General features: G+C 32.1%; 1 protein-coding gene across 1 annotated transcript; it reads right to left on the bottom strand.

Moving 5' to 3' along the window:
• Positions 1-975: 975 nt before the first annotated feature.
• LOC111388581 lies at positions 976-1,922 on the bottom strand. The gene is made up of 2 exons (XM_023013338.1): positions 1,804-1,922; positions 976-1,714 (listed from the first exon to the last, which is right to left on the bottom strand). Exons 1-2 carry the CDS (start codon positions 1,920-1,922, stop codon positions 976-978), a joined length of 858 nt encoding a protein of 285 aa, XP_022869106.1.
• Between the last annotated feature and the right edge of the window lie 18,023 nt (positions 1,923-19,945).

Raw genomic sequence — 19,945 nt, forward strand, 5'->3', positions numbered from 1 at the left:
TATTTGGTGAATAATACCCTTTTTTGAGTAGAAGTCTAGAAGAGAAAACTCAAGTCTATTGTCACTACATAAAATCTTGATTTTAGTGGTAAATTGTGTCTCAACCAAGTTGGAAAAGGAAATAAGATAGAACTTCGCATCTGATTTTCTTTTTAACATATATGTCCATGTACTTCTAGAAAAATCATCAACTATGGTAAAAAAATATCGTGTCCCATCATGAGCTTCGACTGCACAAGGTCCCCAAAGGTCTACATGAACTAAATCAAATAATTGTGAGGTTTTATGTGTGCTGGTGGGAAAAGGCAAGCGATATTGTTTTGCAAGTGGACAGACATGACAAACATGAGATTTCATTGATTAAGTATTAGAAAATACAATTGGATCTTGAATAAGTTGAATTCTGGAATTAGAAATGTGGCCTAAATGATAATGCCACAAATCAAATTCTATAGGAGAATGCATAATAGAAGCTGAAATGAAACTATTCTTGGTAAAACTGGAAAGAGAATGTTCAAGATCAGTGGGAGAAACTCGGGTGGGTTGCAGGTGATATAGGCCATGCTCAACTTTACCCTTCCCAATCGTTGTTCAAGATGAAAGGCCCTGTATCAAACATTCATCAGGTAAGAAAACAAGGCAACAATGTAATTGCGAAGTAAGTCTTTTAACAGAAATCAGATTAAAGGTAAATGAGGGAACACAAAGGACATCACGCAAAATTATGGTCTCAGTTATCTGCACAACTCCTATATGTGTAACAAGAGACAAAGTTCCATTGGGCATTCTAACCGAGTAAGAAACTGAAGAAGTTATGGAAGTAAAATAGGAGATGTTACAAATCATATGATCCGTAGCGCCAATATCTATAATCCAAGTAGGTTGCGGTAGCATAGAACTTTGTGTGTTGTGAGCTAAAAGGCAAAGTGATATGCCAGAAATTGATGGTGAAGGATCAGGTGTGGAAGTCAATTTCTAAACATGATTAGCATATGGTACAGCAGTAGAGGACTCCTTGGCTTTAAGCAATGTAAGCAGTTCAAGATATTGACCCTTGCTCAATGAAATTGGGTTAGTATCCTCAACATTGTTGTCATTACCACGTTGGACTGAAGTTTGATTGGCATAGGCTCCAGTTGGTTTTTCTTTACCATGAAGCTTATGACCCGGGGGATAGCCATTAAGCTTGTAACATTTTTCAGCAATATGTCCAGCCATATGACAGTAGCTACAGATTGGTGCCTCAGCATTTCTTGCCTTAAAATAAGAATCAAAAGTGTGACATGTAGTTTTGCAGTAAGTACAATATGGTCTTTCCTTTTTAGAGCCTGATGAATTTAAAACAGACTTAGAGTGACCAGAAAATTTTCGTGTGACAAGTGCAATAGATTCAATGGAGGATGTAGGTGAATTTATTATCCGTTGTCTCTCCTGTTGTTGAATGTAGGAGAAAACCTTAGTTATGGATGGTAAATGGTCCATTAGCATGATCTGGTCACGAACATTAGAATAAGACTCGTTTAATCCCATCAAAAATTGCATCACGCAGTCACATTGATATCTTTCTAGAATCAACTTTAGTTTGCCACAGTTATATTCAGGTAAGGGATCATAGACCGAGAGCTCATCCCATAAACTTTTAAGTTTACCATAGTAAACACTCAATGGATCTTCTTCTTGAGTTAGGTTTGATAAGGCCTTTTTCAGTTCATCTCTCGTAACTCCGTCCAGATTTCATTTGCATTATCCACAAAAGCTACACTAGATCTGAGTTGTTGGCTGATGGAGTTGTAAATTCAGGACACAATCATGTCATTGCAATGTTCCCATATCTCCAAAAGAGGATCATCAATGGTGGTGGGTTTCTTCAAAGTTCCATTGATGAAACCAAGTTTATTCTTAGCTCGTAAGGCTCGTTGCATAGCCCGTGCCCAAGTTTAATAGTTTGTAGTGGTGAGCAGTTCGGTGACGAGTACTGTTCCCGGGTTGTCTGAGGTTTCCAATCGGTATGGATTGGAAGGATTTGCAAGATTGGAATATGGGTTGGTATTTGGTTGTATCATGATGTTGCCCTCCTCTGTCACAGTCTTGTTATCCTCTCTCATGGCTCTGATACCATGTTAGAAATAGATAACTTGGGGAATTAAAAACAGAGAAAGCTAGAAATGCGTAAAAATGAAGAATGAATATTTCTATATTCCATCTTGAAGTGATACAAAACGTGGAGTATATATATACAACTATGCTAACAAAATCTGTTACAAAATATTCCAGCAAGGTGAAAGTTTAAATTAATTACAACAGAATTACACATCAGCAAGAGCATCTTCTGGAACCTTCCTTGTGTCTAAATTGATTTGTACATGCTCCAATATCCAAATTCTATCTCGTTATTTTCAGTCATTGATAGACAAGTATAAGAAGCAGCCTGCATTTTTCTTTCTTTTGCACTTCGTAGCAATCTTTCCACGGCCATTTCCCACGACAAATGACACGTTCATCTCTATCAATTTCTTTTAAAAAGAGATTGTTCATTTTCCATGGTTCTGTATTTGCAAAATGACCTCTCGCTTTATAAGCATTTTTTTCCTTCTCAGTGAACTATTTTATGTTAGTGTTATACAGTGTAGTGCATGCATCATCAGATTCAACAAATCAGTTAATAACTGATTGAAAGAAGTGATGATTGTTGATAATGGTTTCTAATTGATACCAGAAGCGAAAGAGTTTTTCCTTCAAATAGAATCGACACTCTGTGCTCCTTTCATAAATTTGTCCTCCAGCGTTTTCTAGTTTTGTTCGCAGATGTTTCCTTCATAAAGGATAACTGTGACCTTCTGCAAGAACCAAAACAAATTGTTCCACACGCTTGAACAATGACTTTTGTTTGTTGTGCATTGACAACCTTCTACAGTTTTTTCTTTGCGTCAATTTCTAACTGATAATGTCAATATAGGGCTTCTAAACTTCACATTGCCACAAAGATTACTGGTACCTTCGAATTTCTCCACCTTGAACCTTGAATTGGCCACAGTTATCCTTATCAGCTTAGACAAAGAATCTTCTGCCATCTTTTAACGTTATTATACCTAATAGCAAATAACTCCAAAGCTGAACCTTCAGCTCTCTTAACATTTTAGAAGAAACCTGAACGGAATATTCTATTGGAATATATTAAAGCAAAAAAATGTTTAACGCAAAAGAAATGAAGAAAAAGAGAATATGAGAATGAATGTCTGAGGTTTGGTAAAATTTAGTGATGCCCCAGGAGCCGCAAAAGCACATGACTAACTTCATACGAAGAATATCAAGATATTTTCTAAACACAAAATACTCTCTATTTCAAAAAATCAATTTTTAAAAATAAGTTTTAAGAATTTTAACTTTTTTTTTTTATAATACAGAGTGGGTTGGAATATTCACTCTCTATTTTTACTTTATAGTGATTGTATTTAACACGCTACAAATTTCAATACTTTATTTTTTAAATCATTCAAATTTTATTTGGCCATTGATATATTAAAAATTATATTGAATTAAAGATGAAAAGAAATCAATACAGGTTGCTTGGAAAAAACAAAATGAATGACCAAAATAGCGAGTATTGTTGAAGTGTGTAAAAAATTTACTATCTAAATTTAAAAATATTCTCTATTATACATAAGATGTTTGCAATACAGAGATAGTCTCTTAGAAATGCTCCTAAAACAATAATTAAATTACGTACAACTGAAAGATTTTAGAGACTAGTCATTCCCAACCAATTTCAAATGAAGAAGAAATAATATCTCGACTACTCCTTTACTCTTGTATCTAAAATACAAGAGTTAATGCACCCTCTTTTTTAGTTGCACAAGAGATATCTCTTTACTAAACATTCAATGAGGGATAGGGGTGTCAAAAAGGCTCGGGCAGCCTAGCTCGTGGCTCGGGCCGAGGCCCATTTTTGGGACACGGGCAGAGCCGGAGTCGGCCCCTCGAGCCTTTAATAAAAAAAAATAGAAAAGAGGCATAAAAGGTAGCCTTTTAAGGTAGGAAAAAAAAATCGAGTTTGTCTGGCTCAACTAGAAAGAGCTCGAGCCAAAAGCTCGGGTCGAGCTGAATTTTTTTGTATGAGCAAAAGCTTGGCTCGAGCTCGTAAAAAAAACTCGACCATTTTAACCGAGCCGAGCTCGAGCCGAAAGTTTTAGACTCAAGCTCGACTCGTTCACATCCCTAATGTGAGGCGAGACAAAAAAGCTAATAAGCTAAATACTCATAGTGAATATCACTTCACTAGGTGATACTGAATCCCTTTGACTCATTGAACCTTACAAACTAGTGATAATTACAATTAATGATAAATAGCATTACTTGTAAATCCATTTTTTTTTTTTTTTTTTTACAGCTATAAATTATATCTTGTTTTTAAATATATTTTAGGTTCATTATATGAATTCTTATAACTGACTTTATTCATTTTCTTTATAGGAAAATCAACATCATCGTTACAACTTCTTGGCAAGGCTCACTAGTTAATTTGAATTCTGACAATTATGTTGTACATTTTTTTAAAGACTTGTAACATTATCATGTTTCCTTTATTGATGAACAGTTGGCATTTCTTCTAAAAATTTAAAATTCATGATTAATCAACTATAGCAACTATTTCCAATTCATACATTAGCAAAATATATATATATATATATATATATATATGATCTAATGAATATCGGTGATTAGGTCACTGATGATATGACACACCAATTAATTAATGTGAATATACAAAAAATTGCATATGTTGGTTATTAAAATTAGGTGGGAAAAGAAATAATTCTAACTAAGTACAATTTTTCGACTCATTTGCAGTTTTTATCTCATTAATGGTCGTTTAAATTCCAACTTTCCTATTGAATATATGGAAAACTTTACTTCACTAATTCTTTTCTCTCCTCACTTGACAACTTAATTTTCTTTAGTCTTCTAAATATTTTCAACCTTCTGAAAAAAATTTCCCTCTTTGACTAAGAATGCATGAATTATCCTAGACAATATGAGCTTAAAAAAATAAAAGAAATTTTACAAATATAAGACAATCTAGTGAACTCAGAAATTGTACAAGGCTTTTCGTTTTCTGTCCATCATGTCTTCTCACGCCCGTTTTTAGGCTAGTGCCATATTCTAATATTATTGGAGTACAATTTACAATAAAAGACTTACTACATTAATTTCATATCAAACATTTAGTACATTTTATTTATTATATGGAATTCAAGAGTCTCGTAAATTCTTCCACTAAAGTATAAATATGTGTTACCAAATTCAAACTAATAAGGTATTGAAAATATTATTAAAATCGTCCATAAAATGATTCACATTTGATTATTTTAATATATTAAAGTTAAAATTAAAGACTCATGTTAACAGTTTGATTGCTTATCACAAGACTATCCAAGCGAGCCCAATTTTTTAAAAAATAATGCAAATAACACCACTAGTACTACAACATCAGTATAGGTAGCGCTAAGTGATAGGTTAAATGACAGAATTAAGGCCTGTTTAATAGCAACAATTTTCCACGGAACTAGGAAATGCAATTCCATTTTCCATTTTTTGGCTGTTTGATAGCTTTTTGTCCACGGAATTCGTTTTCTTGGTTTATTTTCCTACCTATATGGTGGGAATTGGTTTTCTAGGCTATCTTTTTTTTTTTTAATGGAAACAAATTCTATCCCTAATTATAAAAAAAAATATTTTCCTTTAATTGATAATTTTCATGTAGAACAAAGTCAAACGAACACCAAAAGACAGATATTATTTTATTTTTTTTATTTTTATTTTTTGCAATGGAAATAAATTCTATCTCCAATACCAATAAATTCTATCTCTTTAATTGACAATTTTCATATAAAACAAAACCAAACGAATATTAAAAAATACTTTTATTTCAACATTTTTCACGTGAAAAATTATACTAATCAAACACACTAATTGACAATTTTCAGTAAAACAATTTCTAGGCAATTCAATTTCCTAGAATTCATTTTCTTTCCACCAAAATTTCATCTTTATAATCAAATGGACCCTAAGTGATTTATTTAGTTATACCCTTCATTTAATACCTTGTTAATACCACATATAGTGTTATTTTTAACACCAATAATACTAAATAGCATTATTCTTTTAAAAGGGCAGTAAAAATATGTAAATGTTGCATTGATGTTTCTAATATAAAAATATACAAAATGCTTGTCTTTTTTTTTTCAAAAGGGTAATTATATTCCAACCACTATTTTGTTAGTTGCATTACAATCTATTTTCACTTAAGGTCCTCAATCTTTTTTTGTTAGAACATTTAAGTACCTAACTGTTTTTCGATATATTATCAACAATTTTTCGATTAATTAGCATATTATGTCTCGAATAATGATTTCCATCGAAATATTTCGTTGTGAAAATATTAAGCAACTTATTTTCTCGATATTCTCTTTGTACATCGATCAACAATTGCACACTTTTATCAATTGTATTTCCCCAATTTTCCTATTAAATTCTAACTGAAGTCATGCAACGTATATGCTCCTCATTTCTTTAATGACTTTTAATAGAATGGTTCAAATTTTGCCAATCTTTGTATCCATACCCAATTGGCCAATTTTAGTAAAAGTTTGTAGTGTTGTGATCAACTTGCAACAAGAAAATTAAAGCGTACAAGAAAATTGAATAAATAAAATGAACATGGACATAAAGAAACATTAGCAGATATTCCATAAGCCAACGTAAAAACCTTGAATAAAAAGCAGAAAAGTAAAAAAAAGTTTACATTCTTTCAGAGAAATAAGTAAAACCCATGTAGTATTATGTAACATGAACTCGAATAAGATAAGCATCATTATATAGTAAAGCTCAGAAGTTATAAGAATTGTTCTTGTGTGTGTAGTTTATAGATACACACATAACAGTAGGGAGTGAATGTAGTTGAACAGTGGCTGGAAATTGAAGTGAAGATGGAGGTTTCTGCAAGGACCAAATAAGCAAAGGCCCATTTTTTCCTGATTTCTCGAAAACCAAAGAAACAGCTCTATGTCTCTCTCTCAAAAAACACAATTAAATACATGAATCCCTAAATTACTTCTGCTTCTTCCGAGCTCATTAAAATGATACAAGTATACAACAGATGGATTAATGGAATCATATAGAAATTTTAAATGCATCTATAAACATTTAATCATATCGAAGTCACTTAGAAACGTTAAAAAGAATACACAGAATAATAGAAATAATATTACAAATTTACATACCGGTAGGGGTGGCCGGCGGTGCATCAGCATGACAGACGGGAGAGATAGAGCAAGGCGTGGCACCGTGGTAGATGGTTGTGGACCGCTACAGACTACTCCGCCTACTTTGGAAAACTGAAGTACGGGTGGGTTTTGGGTTCTTCTTTGGCGCATGCATGCACGCACAGAGGACGGACAACAATGAAAGAAATTGGCCATTAAATCTGATTTTTTCATTTAAAAAAAAATCTTAGGCTCCTTGTAAATTGGACCTGAAGCACGTGCCTCATTTGCCTCGGCCCAAAATTGGGTCTAAACCTAATTAATGAATGTTGAAAATAAGATTTTAACTAAAAAGGGTTAGAAACATAATTATTATAATGAATGAAGGTTGAGAACCTTAAATGTAGTGCAAAAGATAAAAATTGTAGTTTTAATATAATTGCCTTTTTTTCAAAATCATGGAAAAAATGTCACTTTTTAGTTCGAAAAGTTCAATTTACTATTTTCATTACTTTTTGAGTGCATTTAATGTCAATAATCTAATGTGTGCCCATGAAATTAAGTTATTACAGAATGAATAATAGATTTGTTCACAAATAAATAAATAAATAATTATTTTTTTATTTATTTATTTCTTAACATTATTAATTAACTACGTTTGATGACCCGACTTTGTAACTTATTTTCATTCATCGATGATAACATTATTTATAATATTCGCATTCTTATCATTGAGCATTTACATTGTTGTACATATCATTCTACTGCAAAATAAATTAGAAATAATATAGACTGACGGTAAAATGTTAGTCTCGACATTTTACTTTAGTATTTTTTTGACATTTTGGTCAGAGTTTATTAAACAAATTCTTCCGTGATAGTAATTTGTTCGAATTACTTGAAGCTGCATATTCCTCACGGTTCTTTAGAAATTGGAAAGATTTGAAACAATACATGAAAGACATTCTAGTAATTTAGTTTCTTTAATTGGTAATTTATTAGGTGCGACTATTTTCTCGACACGATTCAGTAATTCATTTTTGTTAATCCATTCGTTGCAGTAGCGTTGAGCATCTAATATCATACAAACGATTCCTTACAAATGAAATTCAAAACAATACATGTTCGAAAGTAGAACTGTCAGATAGTTCGCTTTTGTTTTTCTCAACAGTTCGACATGCTATATACGTTACAGGTTGAAAAAATGGATACAAGAATTTTGAAATACAATTTACATTGCTTCATAGTACGAGCTGCAACCTAATCCACGATTAAATGTCATTTTATCCATGAACATAAATTAAACATAGAAAAAAATAATCTGTTCACAAAATTTCAAACAAATAAGAGAAATCACAAATCCAAATGCAACAAAGAATTTTCCCAGTGAATGATGTTTTATTCCATACTTTTCTTTCCTCCGTTATGGTCATTAGTGTAGGAAGGTCAACTGGATATTGATGCTATTTTTTTAATCCATGTTGAGCATTGTTTTTTGGTCATCATTGTTTGCGTAAGTGCAAACCGAAGTANACGGAAAAGAGAACACGTTTTCACCGTTTTGAAAAATCGAAAACAGAAAACGGCCCGAAAACGGTAAAGAGAACAGGGCCTTAAGAACTCGGGAATTTCAGAGAAGAGCTAAAACTTAACTAATTAAAACCACCCTAGCCGGGGATCCTAGGCTCTGGTGCATAGCGCCTAGTTTCCATTTTACTTTCTTCCTTTTGCAGCTTCGGCCCTTCAAGTAATTGAGCATCCAGTCACTTAACTTATATCTTGTACATTTTGATCCTTAGATTTTGACTTTCTTTTCAATCATGCCCTCCAAAAAATTGCTACCCAAGGTCCTCCAACTTTATGACTTGTACGTTTTTGTCCTCAATATCATGATTTTGTGTAAGTTTGGTCCCTCTTTCCTTCCTTTGGATTTGTTCTTCAACTAGAGATTTTAACCTACAAAATCAATAATTACAAGATTGTGAATAGAAATTCGATCATTTTGCCAATAATTAACTTATTTAGATGCTCAATAAGTGTGTAAAAACACACTTATCAATCATCCCTGCTATGCCTTGTTTGACGTCATTTGTATGCCAGGTGCCTCTTTAGCAGCTATAGTGTTGAATTCCATCTACAACATCACCAATATAAAAAAAATTCCAACGTCAAATAATGATGTAACATGCAATGAATTAATACATCACATTGTAAATCAAGTCGAACACATCCACAGGTAGGTAAATTTCTCAATGGATTGTTTCATTTTATTCAAACTTTTGAGAAATTCAATAACCGTCCATCGAGAATGACACTTTTTTTCGATATATGTTCTATTTATTATGAAAATAAATTCTCGAGATACAAACATGAATCCCCAACTTGAACAGATGCTTCGCATGATTATCTAAGCTATATTTTCCATTAGGGCAATCCACAATGATCATAGACAGAGCTATAACATATAAAACCACAAACTGAACACATCCAATAATGTGAAGGTATCAAACCTAAATTAATGGCAATCCACGATTATCATGGAAAGTTTTAACAACATATCAATCCACAAATTCAACCTGCACGGCTAAACATACATTGCTCGATAGATGAAATGTCTACAATGAACATGTTATGAGCATATAAGGACACCAAAAAATCACAATCAAATCAAATCCCTAATTTCCAAGCACACCTTCATAAAGTTCCAATTAAATCCTTTACAAAAACTCAATTCATGATACAATAAACCACATTGGAATGTATGCTCTAATTCATTGGCAAACCCCCACCTATTAGAGGCAAAAATATTACTTTCTGGAAAAAAAAAATTTATACATTTTTGGTAAAAAATCAAACCTTTTCAAATAATATCAAAAAATTCATAAACCCAAAACATTAGTTATTGTAACGACGGGAGATGAAAATATACTGTGTTAAAATAAGGAGAAAATCGAGCTAAATTGTTGCCTGAATTGCTTTTGGTGGTACAAACTTCTTTTCATTTTTCGATTTTATTTTATACCAAGGAAGAAAAAATCGACCGTAGAAAGAAAACGGAGAATGAGGAAGAATATTGTTTATTGAACTAAGCAGCAGTTATTCCAAGGCTGTGGCGGAGCCACGTTTGGGCAAGGGTGGTCCACTGACCACCCAAAATTTTGAATTTTTTATTTGTTTATTTTTTTATTTTTTTTTAAAGTTTCATGAAGTGCATGTAATTGGAAGGGGTGGAGATTGAGATTAAGAGAGTTAATTAACAAATTATAATACTCAAAAGAAAAACTCAATAAATACAAGTTCACTTTTATATACATGCATATATAATACGAAATAGAAGCGAGGACGTAACAATGATATTGAGCGAAAGATTATTACAATTACTTATTCAAGGTGGTGAAATCATAAATTTTAATCAATTATGTCCTTCTTCCTTTCCACTTGCTTCGAACGGGTCCATCACTAAAAACACAAAGAAAAATAACCTAAATTAAATAGAAATTAATAATGTGACAATTTAAAAGTTTAATAATGTGGCATAAATAAGTGCACAAATTGCACTTATCAATATGCGATTCGAGTGTCGAAAAATTGAATTTATTATCAAGATTCACTCAAAATGAGTTCAACCTCGAATCAAATTCGGCCATCGGAGTTGAATTCGCCACTCAAAGCATCCAAATTGATGTTAGATTTGGGACAATGTCGGCCAAGAATGATATATATGTATACATGATTTTTTTCCCTCTTTTGTAAAATGAAATGTGTGTGTGTGAATTTATTTAATTATTATTATTTTTTTATTTTTTTTTTATTTTTTGTGAAGGTTATTGTAAGACATCTAGATCTGTGTACTATTATGAAAACAGGTCAGAATAATAGTAATAATATTACCTATAATTATTTTTGCTATATAATTTTGGCTCGCCCAAAAAATAATAATAANAAAACAGGTCAGAATAATAGTAATAATATTACCTATAATTATTTTTGCTATATAATTTTGGCTCGCCCAAAAAATAATAATAATAAAAATTGTCCACCCAAAAAAAAAATATCATGGCTCCGCTGATGTTCCCAGGGTAGGAAGGTTTACTGTTTGTGAGGATAAAAATTTCAGCAAAAGAAGTAAGTTGAAGTGGAAATGAGGAGGAAGTGGGTGTGGGTTTCGTATGTTGGGTGGGATGGGTTTGGAGTAATATTTTGAATTTTTTGGTACGACTTTTTCAAAACGTTAAGTCTCGGATTTAATGCATTACATGCAAAGTACTTTTCATTTTTAGAAAGGTATAAATGTTCAAAAGTGACAAATGTAAACAAATAGTGAAAATTGATATTTTCTTTTAGATAAATTAGTGAAAATTTTGATACGTGGTGCAATTTTCTCTAAAAATATTCGTATATGTCTAATAAACTATTAGGCTTCGTGTGCGACCAAGTATTTTGCTTTGACTTGCTTGACACGAAATGCAGAAAAGAGTCGTGCTGTGTGCACAACTCAGCACATAGCACGACTTACAGACCTTTACATCGGGGGGCCCGTGTCATTAAAAAATGGCTTGGATCCCATAGCACAGTGAGAGGATTGTACATGTATGGTGCTGTACAAACGGCTTCTTCCTACACGAAATTGCATGCCATAGGTGATAAACATCAAGAAATGGCGTGGGACCCCTCGATGTGAGGGGGCTATACATGTACAATGCTGTACAAACAGCTTCTTCCTGCACGAAATTGCACGTCATAGGTGATAAACATCAAGTCATTGTTAGTGTTACCCACTTTCACATCTAACGCAGGGCTGTGAATATTTTCATTAAACTTGATTGGATTATTATTTATTACATACATGTGGTGGGGAATTTTATAAGCCAATTATTAACCCACTCAATTCCTAGAGCATTAAAAATTATTTACATTTCTGTATAAGAAAAGGGTGAAATACTTTTGGCCCTTGTTTCCTCATCTTTAATTTGTTGAGAGAAAGTTTCATGAATAATTGAACTTTAATAAAGTTGAATGTGGAACTATCAAATTCTTTAAAAATATGACACGTCAGGATTGTAGAGTATAAAAGAGAACAATAAATAATTTTTAACATATAATATTTAACATATTTTTCTTTCTTTAAAGTAGTTTTTTTTTTTTGGTGGAAAAATGCGTTTTAGAATAGTGATTTATTTTAAGAATATGTGGTTAAAAAGTTGAAATTTTTTTTTGATTTATGTACAATTATTTTATTATGAGAATGTGTGGTTTAAAATTAATTTTAGGGAAAAAATTTAAAGAATGAGAGACAAACACGGACTACGTTAAATGCCATGTATTTGAGAACCTAGTAGCATACATTTTGTCACATAAATATTCGAGAATTTGGTCACCATGCACACCACAAGTTGCCCAATTACAATGCCGCATATTTGGAATCACTTACAGGGATTTTAGATTTCGTTCCAAACACGCGAACTGTTCGTAGGAGCGGCATAAATTCCCTTATAAAATTAAGACCATTCCCATGTCTTGTGTATGCATGAGATGGATTCCTAGACACATGAGGAAGATGCATACGTATGTGTGGGTCTCATTTAATGGAAAGAGTGAGAGATTCTAAAAACATAAGCTCTCAAGGTGGCGATTGTTTCTTTTTCTCATGTTGTAGTGATTGAACCATCTGGATATATTAGGACTGGCACAACTAAGTATGGCTGGCGCTAAAGATGGACCTTAAACTCCACGGCGCGCTCGGTCTAGCCTGCAAAGTAAGCCCCTGTTTGACAATTATTATTGGAGTTGGAGGAAAAGAGAGTTTTGAATGTGTGGTTTAAAAAGTAGGGAAAAATTCTAAATTTACGTGTAAAATATTTTATTATGTGAATATGTGATTGAAAATAAATATGTAGAAAAAAGAGTTTGAAAATAATGATTGTCTGGAACAAAATGCCCTAGTGGTTTTGCCAAGCGTCAACCTCTGAAACAACTAGAAATCAGTCTAGAGGTTTGCTTGCCCATGAGCCAACAAAGCCAATAATTCATTTCCTTATATGTCATTTTAATTAATCACTGAGGTTTGTTCGTTTAATCTCTAAAGAATTTTTCTATTTTTAAGAGTCAATTCTTAGGATTGAATTAGAATAAATTCTTTTTAACGTTTTTCAAATAGAGATTTGGTTTGACTCTCTATACATAGAAGCCAAAATCAATCTCTATTTGAATTTTATAATTGTTGTATTAATTAAATTATAAATTTTAATAGCCTCCATTTTTTGAATTTTTCAAATCATATTTGAATATTATGGTCATTCACATTTAAAACTATATCAATTAAAAATGAGAGAAAAACAAAGAGTTAAAAATAAAGAATTTGTCGTTCAAAAATTTTTACTCTTAAAGATAGTTTCTACTATTTACATAATACTCATTAAAAAGAAAAGGACTCATGAAGATAATGTTCGTAACAATAGCCCTCTTTTGACCCCCATTAATTTTCATTCCTTTACATTTCATTTTTCTCTCTCCTATTTTCAATCACAAAATCTTCCATAAAATAATATTACACGTAAATCAAAAACTTTTACTTTTTTTTTAACCACTAATTTTTCAAAAAAAATATTATTTCAACTATTTTCATTTTCAGAATGGAGGCCAAACAGTTCTTATCAGAACAAAAGTCTTGTAGAACTGTAGAAGTCATTTGTTTACAAATATTTAAATATAATGGCAAAAGCACCAGCTGAGCGCATAAAGCAAAAAACATAATATATAAACTCATTGCCCCACCAAGCATGACAACATTTCCCGTCGCCACGCCCCGCAAAAAGAGAAAAGATTATAAAATAAAGGAATAATTGCAACAAAAGTTTCAAACATTTGAAATACTAACAGACATGTTTCAAATATTTGATTTATTACAATTGTTACCCTTAACATTTTCAAATGTTGCAGGTGAGATCTTTTTGCACAGTTTCCATCCAATATGCTATTAGTTGACCATCAAAATTAAGTTTAACTATAATGGTGAGGAAGCTATTTGGAGTTAACTTTTACCCAAAAGAAGCTGTCGAGGATTTGGAGTCGGTGGTGGTCGAGATGTGGTTGCTCGGTGGACGTTAGGACTATGGTGGTGGGCAGGGGCAGGGACAGATTCAGGATTGGATCTAAGACGGGGTTATAAAATTTCAAGTCGGGTTAATACGGTAAAAAAAGTTTATACATAAAAATCTGTTTTAAAAAAATGCCTTAAAAAAAATTAAATTCTTGGGCTTTGGGCTTAGTCCCCCCTTACATCCGCCTCTGGTGGTGGGTGGAGAAGTTTCTGGTTTTTGGGGGTTGGGGTGGGGTGTTTGGGGAAGAAGATTTAATTTTTTTTCTTTTTTTTTTAATTGTTTTTATATGCAAATATATAAAATAACTATTTTGCCCTCCTTAAAATGTCGAAATTGTCGTCAAACTTAATTTTAGTGGTCAACTAATGGCATCTTGGATGGAAATTGTCCAAAAAGATCTCGCCTGCAACATTTGGAAATGTTAGAGATGAAGATTGTAGAAAATCAAAGGTTTGAGAAAATTTTGTTAGTGTTTCAAAGGATTGGAACTTTTGCTACAAGAATCCCTAAAGTAAACCCTGACCTGGCTGGCTATATAAGCAACAGAAACAATTAAGCTTCGAATTGATTAAGCTAACACAGTACATAGAATGGCAAACCTTGATCTAAGATTTGCTGCTCTATTTGCTATAAACATTCTAAAATCACAAATGGCCTTGCCTTGGGAATGGGATCCATTGGGAATGGGATCCATTTGGTATAATAGTTTATGACTTCACTTGGACTAAGTTTTGGCTTCTCACCACCCTTTTCTTTGTCTTCTCCTTCAGTTCCATTCAAGTCCCATTAACACCTCCAGTTAATAATACGGGATATATCCGCATTCAAGTCAAGAATTACTCTGTCTCCCTAATGGTGTGTTTCTTGGCTTCACTATTCTGCCCACAACTTCTCTTTTGGTATGTTTATCCCATAATTTTGCTACTCTTCTTCTGCTCTGCTTGTATATCTAGCTTGTGGAGGAGTTTTCTGCTGAGTTTTGAACTTCTGCTGCCTACCATTCCTCATCTTAGCATTTTTATCACTGCAACTCCCTTGGACAATGAGCTCAACTTAGAACTGCATGAGATAGAACGAGAAATTGAGCAAGTGTAGGCAAAAGTGAAGCTACTACCCGAAATCATGATCCTTTATTGTACTATAAAAACCTAGTTTCATTGTGCTTGTTCATTTGGTAGGTTCGATGTTGATTGTATATCTAGTTAGAATCCTATAGTTTATACCTCCCCTCAAGATGTAATATCCAGAAGGTAAGGTTGTTGTCCCCTCCTGTAAATTTCTATTTCACATAATTAGTCAAGGGTTCGAAACCCGATCTATTGTCCAAACCTTGAATGGTGTTTACATAAAAAAGATAAGTAAAAAAAACTTGCCCATTTGTTTCCTATTAATGTAAGAATGAAAATGAAAAATATAGTCGTTATGGGCCTCCACACAAAAGATAGAAATTCAAATATGGTGGCTTGATGTGATGGATAACGATCATATTTTCTTTTCAATGACCAAATAATGGAAAACAAACAGGGGCTTGTTCCTTTTAGTTTGGTCCATATTATTTTGCTCTTACAGATCCTAAATTTTGTTTTGTATCTGAAATATTAACATGTTTTTACGTTCGATTGGATTGTATGATTATCAAAATAAAAAGTTCAAAATTCATTTATACAACATGCAACTATGCATTTCAAATAAGATTTTATATCTTCACATCCAAATGCATAAATATTTCAAAAAAAGCGACTCACTATCATAATTTTTCCGAAAGGAAGTTAGAGACTTGGAACCTTAAGAAATTGAATGTGATCTATGCAAACATTTCACAAAGGTCAAGGAATAGGGATGGTTACTTTCCTTTTAGTTGTTCATCGTGGATGTGTCTCGTCATGGTCAATTAGCATTGTAAAATCAATAGCATTAATTCATTAGTCATCAACATTCTTGGTAAACTCTTAAAATCCCTTCTACCATGGATTTTGCTATTTGTACTTGGAGTGTTCCAGGTAATTGCAGCAAATTCCTTCTCTCATTTCTTTATTTATTGACTTATAATACTTTCTTCGTTTCATAAGTACAGACTTTATCCAAATATTAGGATGTGGTTGGTTTGGTGTTTTCGGGCCATTTTTCGTTTTTCGTTTTAGAAAACGCGAAAAACACGATTGATCCTTCGTTTTTGAAAATGTATTTTCGAAAACGAGTTAAAATTTATAACTAAAAAGGCAAAACGACTTTTTATCATTTTGAGCGTTTTCAATTATAAATTTCCAAAACACGGAAAATGCCCAAAACGCACTGTTTTCGAGGAAAACTAAAAATCGTTTTGAAACCGAAAATGGAAAATGAAAAACTAAACCAACCGCACCCTTAGTTTTCTTATTTTCTTCTGCTTTCCTGAAGATATGAATTTCTATTTGAGTTTGCCTGTTAATTTTCTCGACCAACATGAAGATATTTCTTTTCAGAATTTTGCTATTTGTACAATATAAATTTTTAAATAAGATTCTTCGTTTCATTTAAGATCTTTTTACTTGAGAAAATTGTACCATTATTGGTTCCAAGCCAATTGATCTTGCTGTAAACCGTTCCTAACTTTTTCCTGATAATATCGTTTTTAACTTTTTAGCTTTGTAGCATCGTCCGTCCTTTGTGAATCGTTTCCGTTTATTTGAATTCAATACGAAGTATTTAATGTTTTGAAGGCTATAATAGGTAGACGTAAAACATGAAAGGCCCTACTACATATACATCAAATTTTACATAATGGGTTACATAATGTCATATAACACTCTATCATTTGATTGTTTAAAACACGATAAACTTTTTCATCCAACGATGTCACTACATATCACTTTCTGGCATGCTTCCTAAAATGTTCTTTTCTGGACAAATAGCATAATCCAAATATAAATGATTTTAATGAAAAATAAATATACAAGAAATAGAAAGAACCTTCACAGCCCCCAATCTCTACCCACAACCTTGCAATAATCCTAACTGGTCACCGACCCCACCCGTACCCAATTGATGTCATGTTGTTCTAGTTAATTAAAAAAAAAAGGTTGAACCCCAACTTTGAGGGTCCCTATCATCCCGCCTCTAGAGCTTTGTAAGGGAGGTAAATTGCGGGATGTGCCCCAACCTTGTTTTAGTTAATAAATTGAACCTCGGTTTGTTTTAAATTGAGATGAAATTGATTGAGTTCTGTCAAATCAGATTTGTTTCGTAGAGTTTGTTTTGGATTGTAAATTATAAGATCTCTTGTTGTCCATAAAAGTTGAAATTATTATTGATTGATATTAGGTTGATCCCTACAGTTTCACATATTCTCAAATCTTTAATTTATTTCTTTGTTTCATCGATTTACACTACATAAATTAGTATCAGAAAATAGTTATCTTGACGTTCATAAAGTGTCAATGCAAAGTGATGTAATATGATGCACAATTACATCCATGAGTAATTATTTAAAGCAAAGATGTAACAACAGTATCAATAAATAAATTATTGATGTGACATGTAGACAACTTTCTACCACGATCGATCAATGGTTGCGGAAGTTCCATATTTCGTAAATGATCTTTTCTCCTTTAAAATAACCTACAGAATATTGTAAATTCATTGGAATATCAGATGGAGGTGGGGACGGATACTTTACACTACATTTTACGCGTTGGTTTGTGGTGATCTTGATGTAGAACAGTAGAAGACAAAACACCAATGTTTGAACTTTTAAAAATCCCCTTCCACAGAGGTTAAATATAATGGATTTACAAAACCACAAACGAATGTGCTGGCTTCTAAGGTTTGACAATCATGTATTTTACTCTTTTCTTAAAGATCAAAAGTGCCTTTTTCCTTTTTCAAATAAAAAGTTATGTGTATATAGGAGTTGTGGCATTAATCTTTACCTTAACTTATATAAATTAACTTATCAAACTTTCACAATACATCAATCTGGAAATATCGACTTAGCATACCTAACTTGCCACGTGAACACTTTAGAACTTGAAAACCTAAATTCCTTTATTACCAAAATCCTCCACATCAAATCACAAAGAGAATTATTAAATGCGGAACATACATTATTTCATTGTGAATTATTCCTTATTATTGGATCTTGATTTGGGATATTGAATTTTGAAACTTGAACTCCAATCCTTTCATGTTTGGCGTCTTCACTTTCAAACTTGAATTTTTCTCCTTTGATTTTTTAATTCTTGCTCTTGGTTTGCTTCTTGAACCATAGTCTTGATTCTTGAATTTTTTTTCTTCTTGATTTTTGACTTTGGGTGTTAGATCTTTTTCTTCAATATGTTTTCTTTTGCATTTTTGTGTTGACGGGATGAAAAAAAATAAGAAATATATATAAATTCGAGATCATAACCCTGTATATAGTTTTCATCCAATTCTAAAGAAATCTGGTCTCTACATATATAATTTGACACGCACTTTATTTAGATGCTCTAAGTCCAATTATTTATTTTTTTTACTAGATCACTTTAATTTTGGACTTAACTTTAAAATATCCTTCATACACAATTAATTAATTACATATTTAGGTTCACATGACAAAAATAAGCCCAACAATTTTTCACGTGGACCACATATGTTACCTTATAAATGTGTATAATCTTATGACGTCAAAACCTTTCCTATCATAATCAAAAGTACTTTCGAACAATCTCGTCCAATGATTATATCCATATAAGATCAAAGGGGTCTTTGTTATAAGTATCATAACTAACTTTTCAATGGTCACTTGTATCAATACAATCAAATAACGTAGATCAAGTGTAGATGTGCACAATGGAAAATACATGCAATGCAATCCAAGAATGTTTATTTCCAATTGGTCCTATCTTTTTTTCTAATGAGACCAACAATAAAATTTAATCAAAGTGGAACTGAACTAAATACATTATTTTTGAAATAAATCGAATATCCATTGATAACGTGTCTAAAACAAACAACATCCAAATGCAAACTTCTACTAAACTGACATATCATCAAATTATGCAACATCCATGTGAGCAGTATATTTATGAAAAACCTTGGGTGATAGTCCCTAAGTGGATCCACAATTATATAATTTTTCCTAATGTTTTCTATAGAAACCTGAACACTTTAAAATTTTCCCTTAATAGCTAGAAACTTAATGTCTATAAACTTTGACATCATTAAGCTCCTGTTGGAATACAAGACTATTATTGTAATAGAATAACTAAAATGATCTTCCAAATCCATCCAAAATATGCAGTCCAAGTGACAAAATTCCGCAATCATATTCCATAATCATAATCAGAATATTCAGTGATCTCCAACTGGTTTGATTTTCTTGAATGTGATCATGTAATCCTTAGTTCTCCGTCGATATAGAATAACTTAATTCACTGCTTTTTCAAATATCCATCCTTGAGTTAATTAAATATTTGCCTAGCATTCTAACAATAAATGATATATCTAAATATGTGTAATTTTAATTATAAATTAAACTCCCAACTGCTGAAATATGGAAAATTTTCTATATTTCCCTTTCTTTAAGTTTATTTTTGGGGCATTTATAGAGACTAAACTTATCTTCCT

Source organism: Olea europaea, unplaced genomic scaffold (assembly GCF_002742605.1).
Source record: "Olea europaea var. sylvestris unplaced genomic scaffold, O_europaea_v1 scaffold508, whole genome shotgun sequence".
Taxonomy (NCBI): domain Eukaryota; kingdom Viridiplantae; phylum Streptophyta; class Magnoliopsida; order Lamiales; family Oleaceae; genus Olea; species Olea europaea.

Bases quoted from the DNA above. Each gene is read 5' to 3' on its own strand.
- LOC111388581 (XM_023013338.1), bottom strand. From the start codon at position 1,922: ATGCAACGAGCCTTACGAGCTAAGAATAAACTTGGTTTCATCAATGGA. The intron at 1,715-1,803 runs GTCCTGAATTTA...CGGAGTTACGAG, and splicing joins CATTGCAATGACATGATTGT to AGATGAACTGAAAAAGGCCT.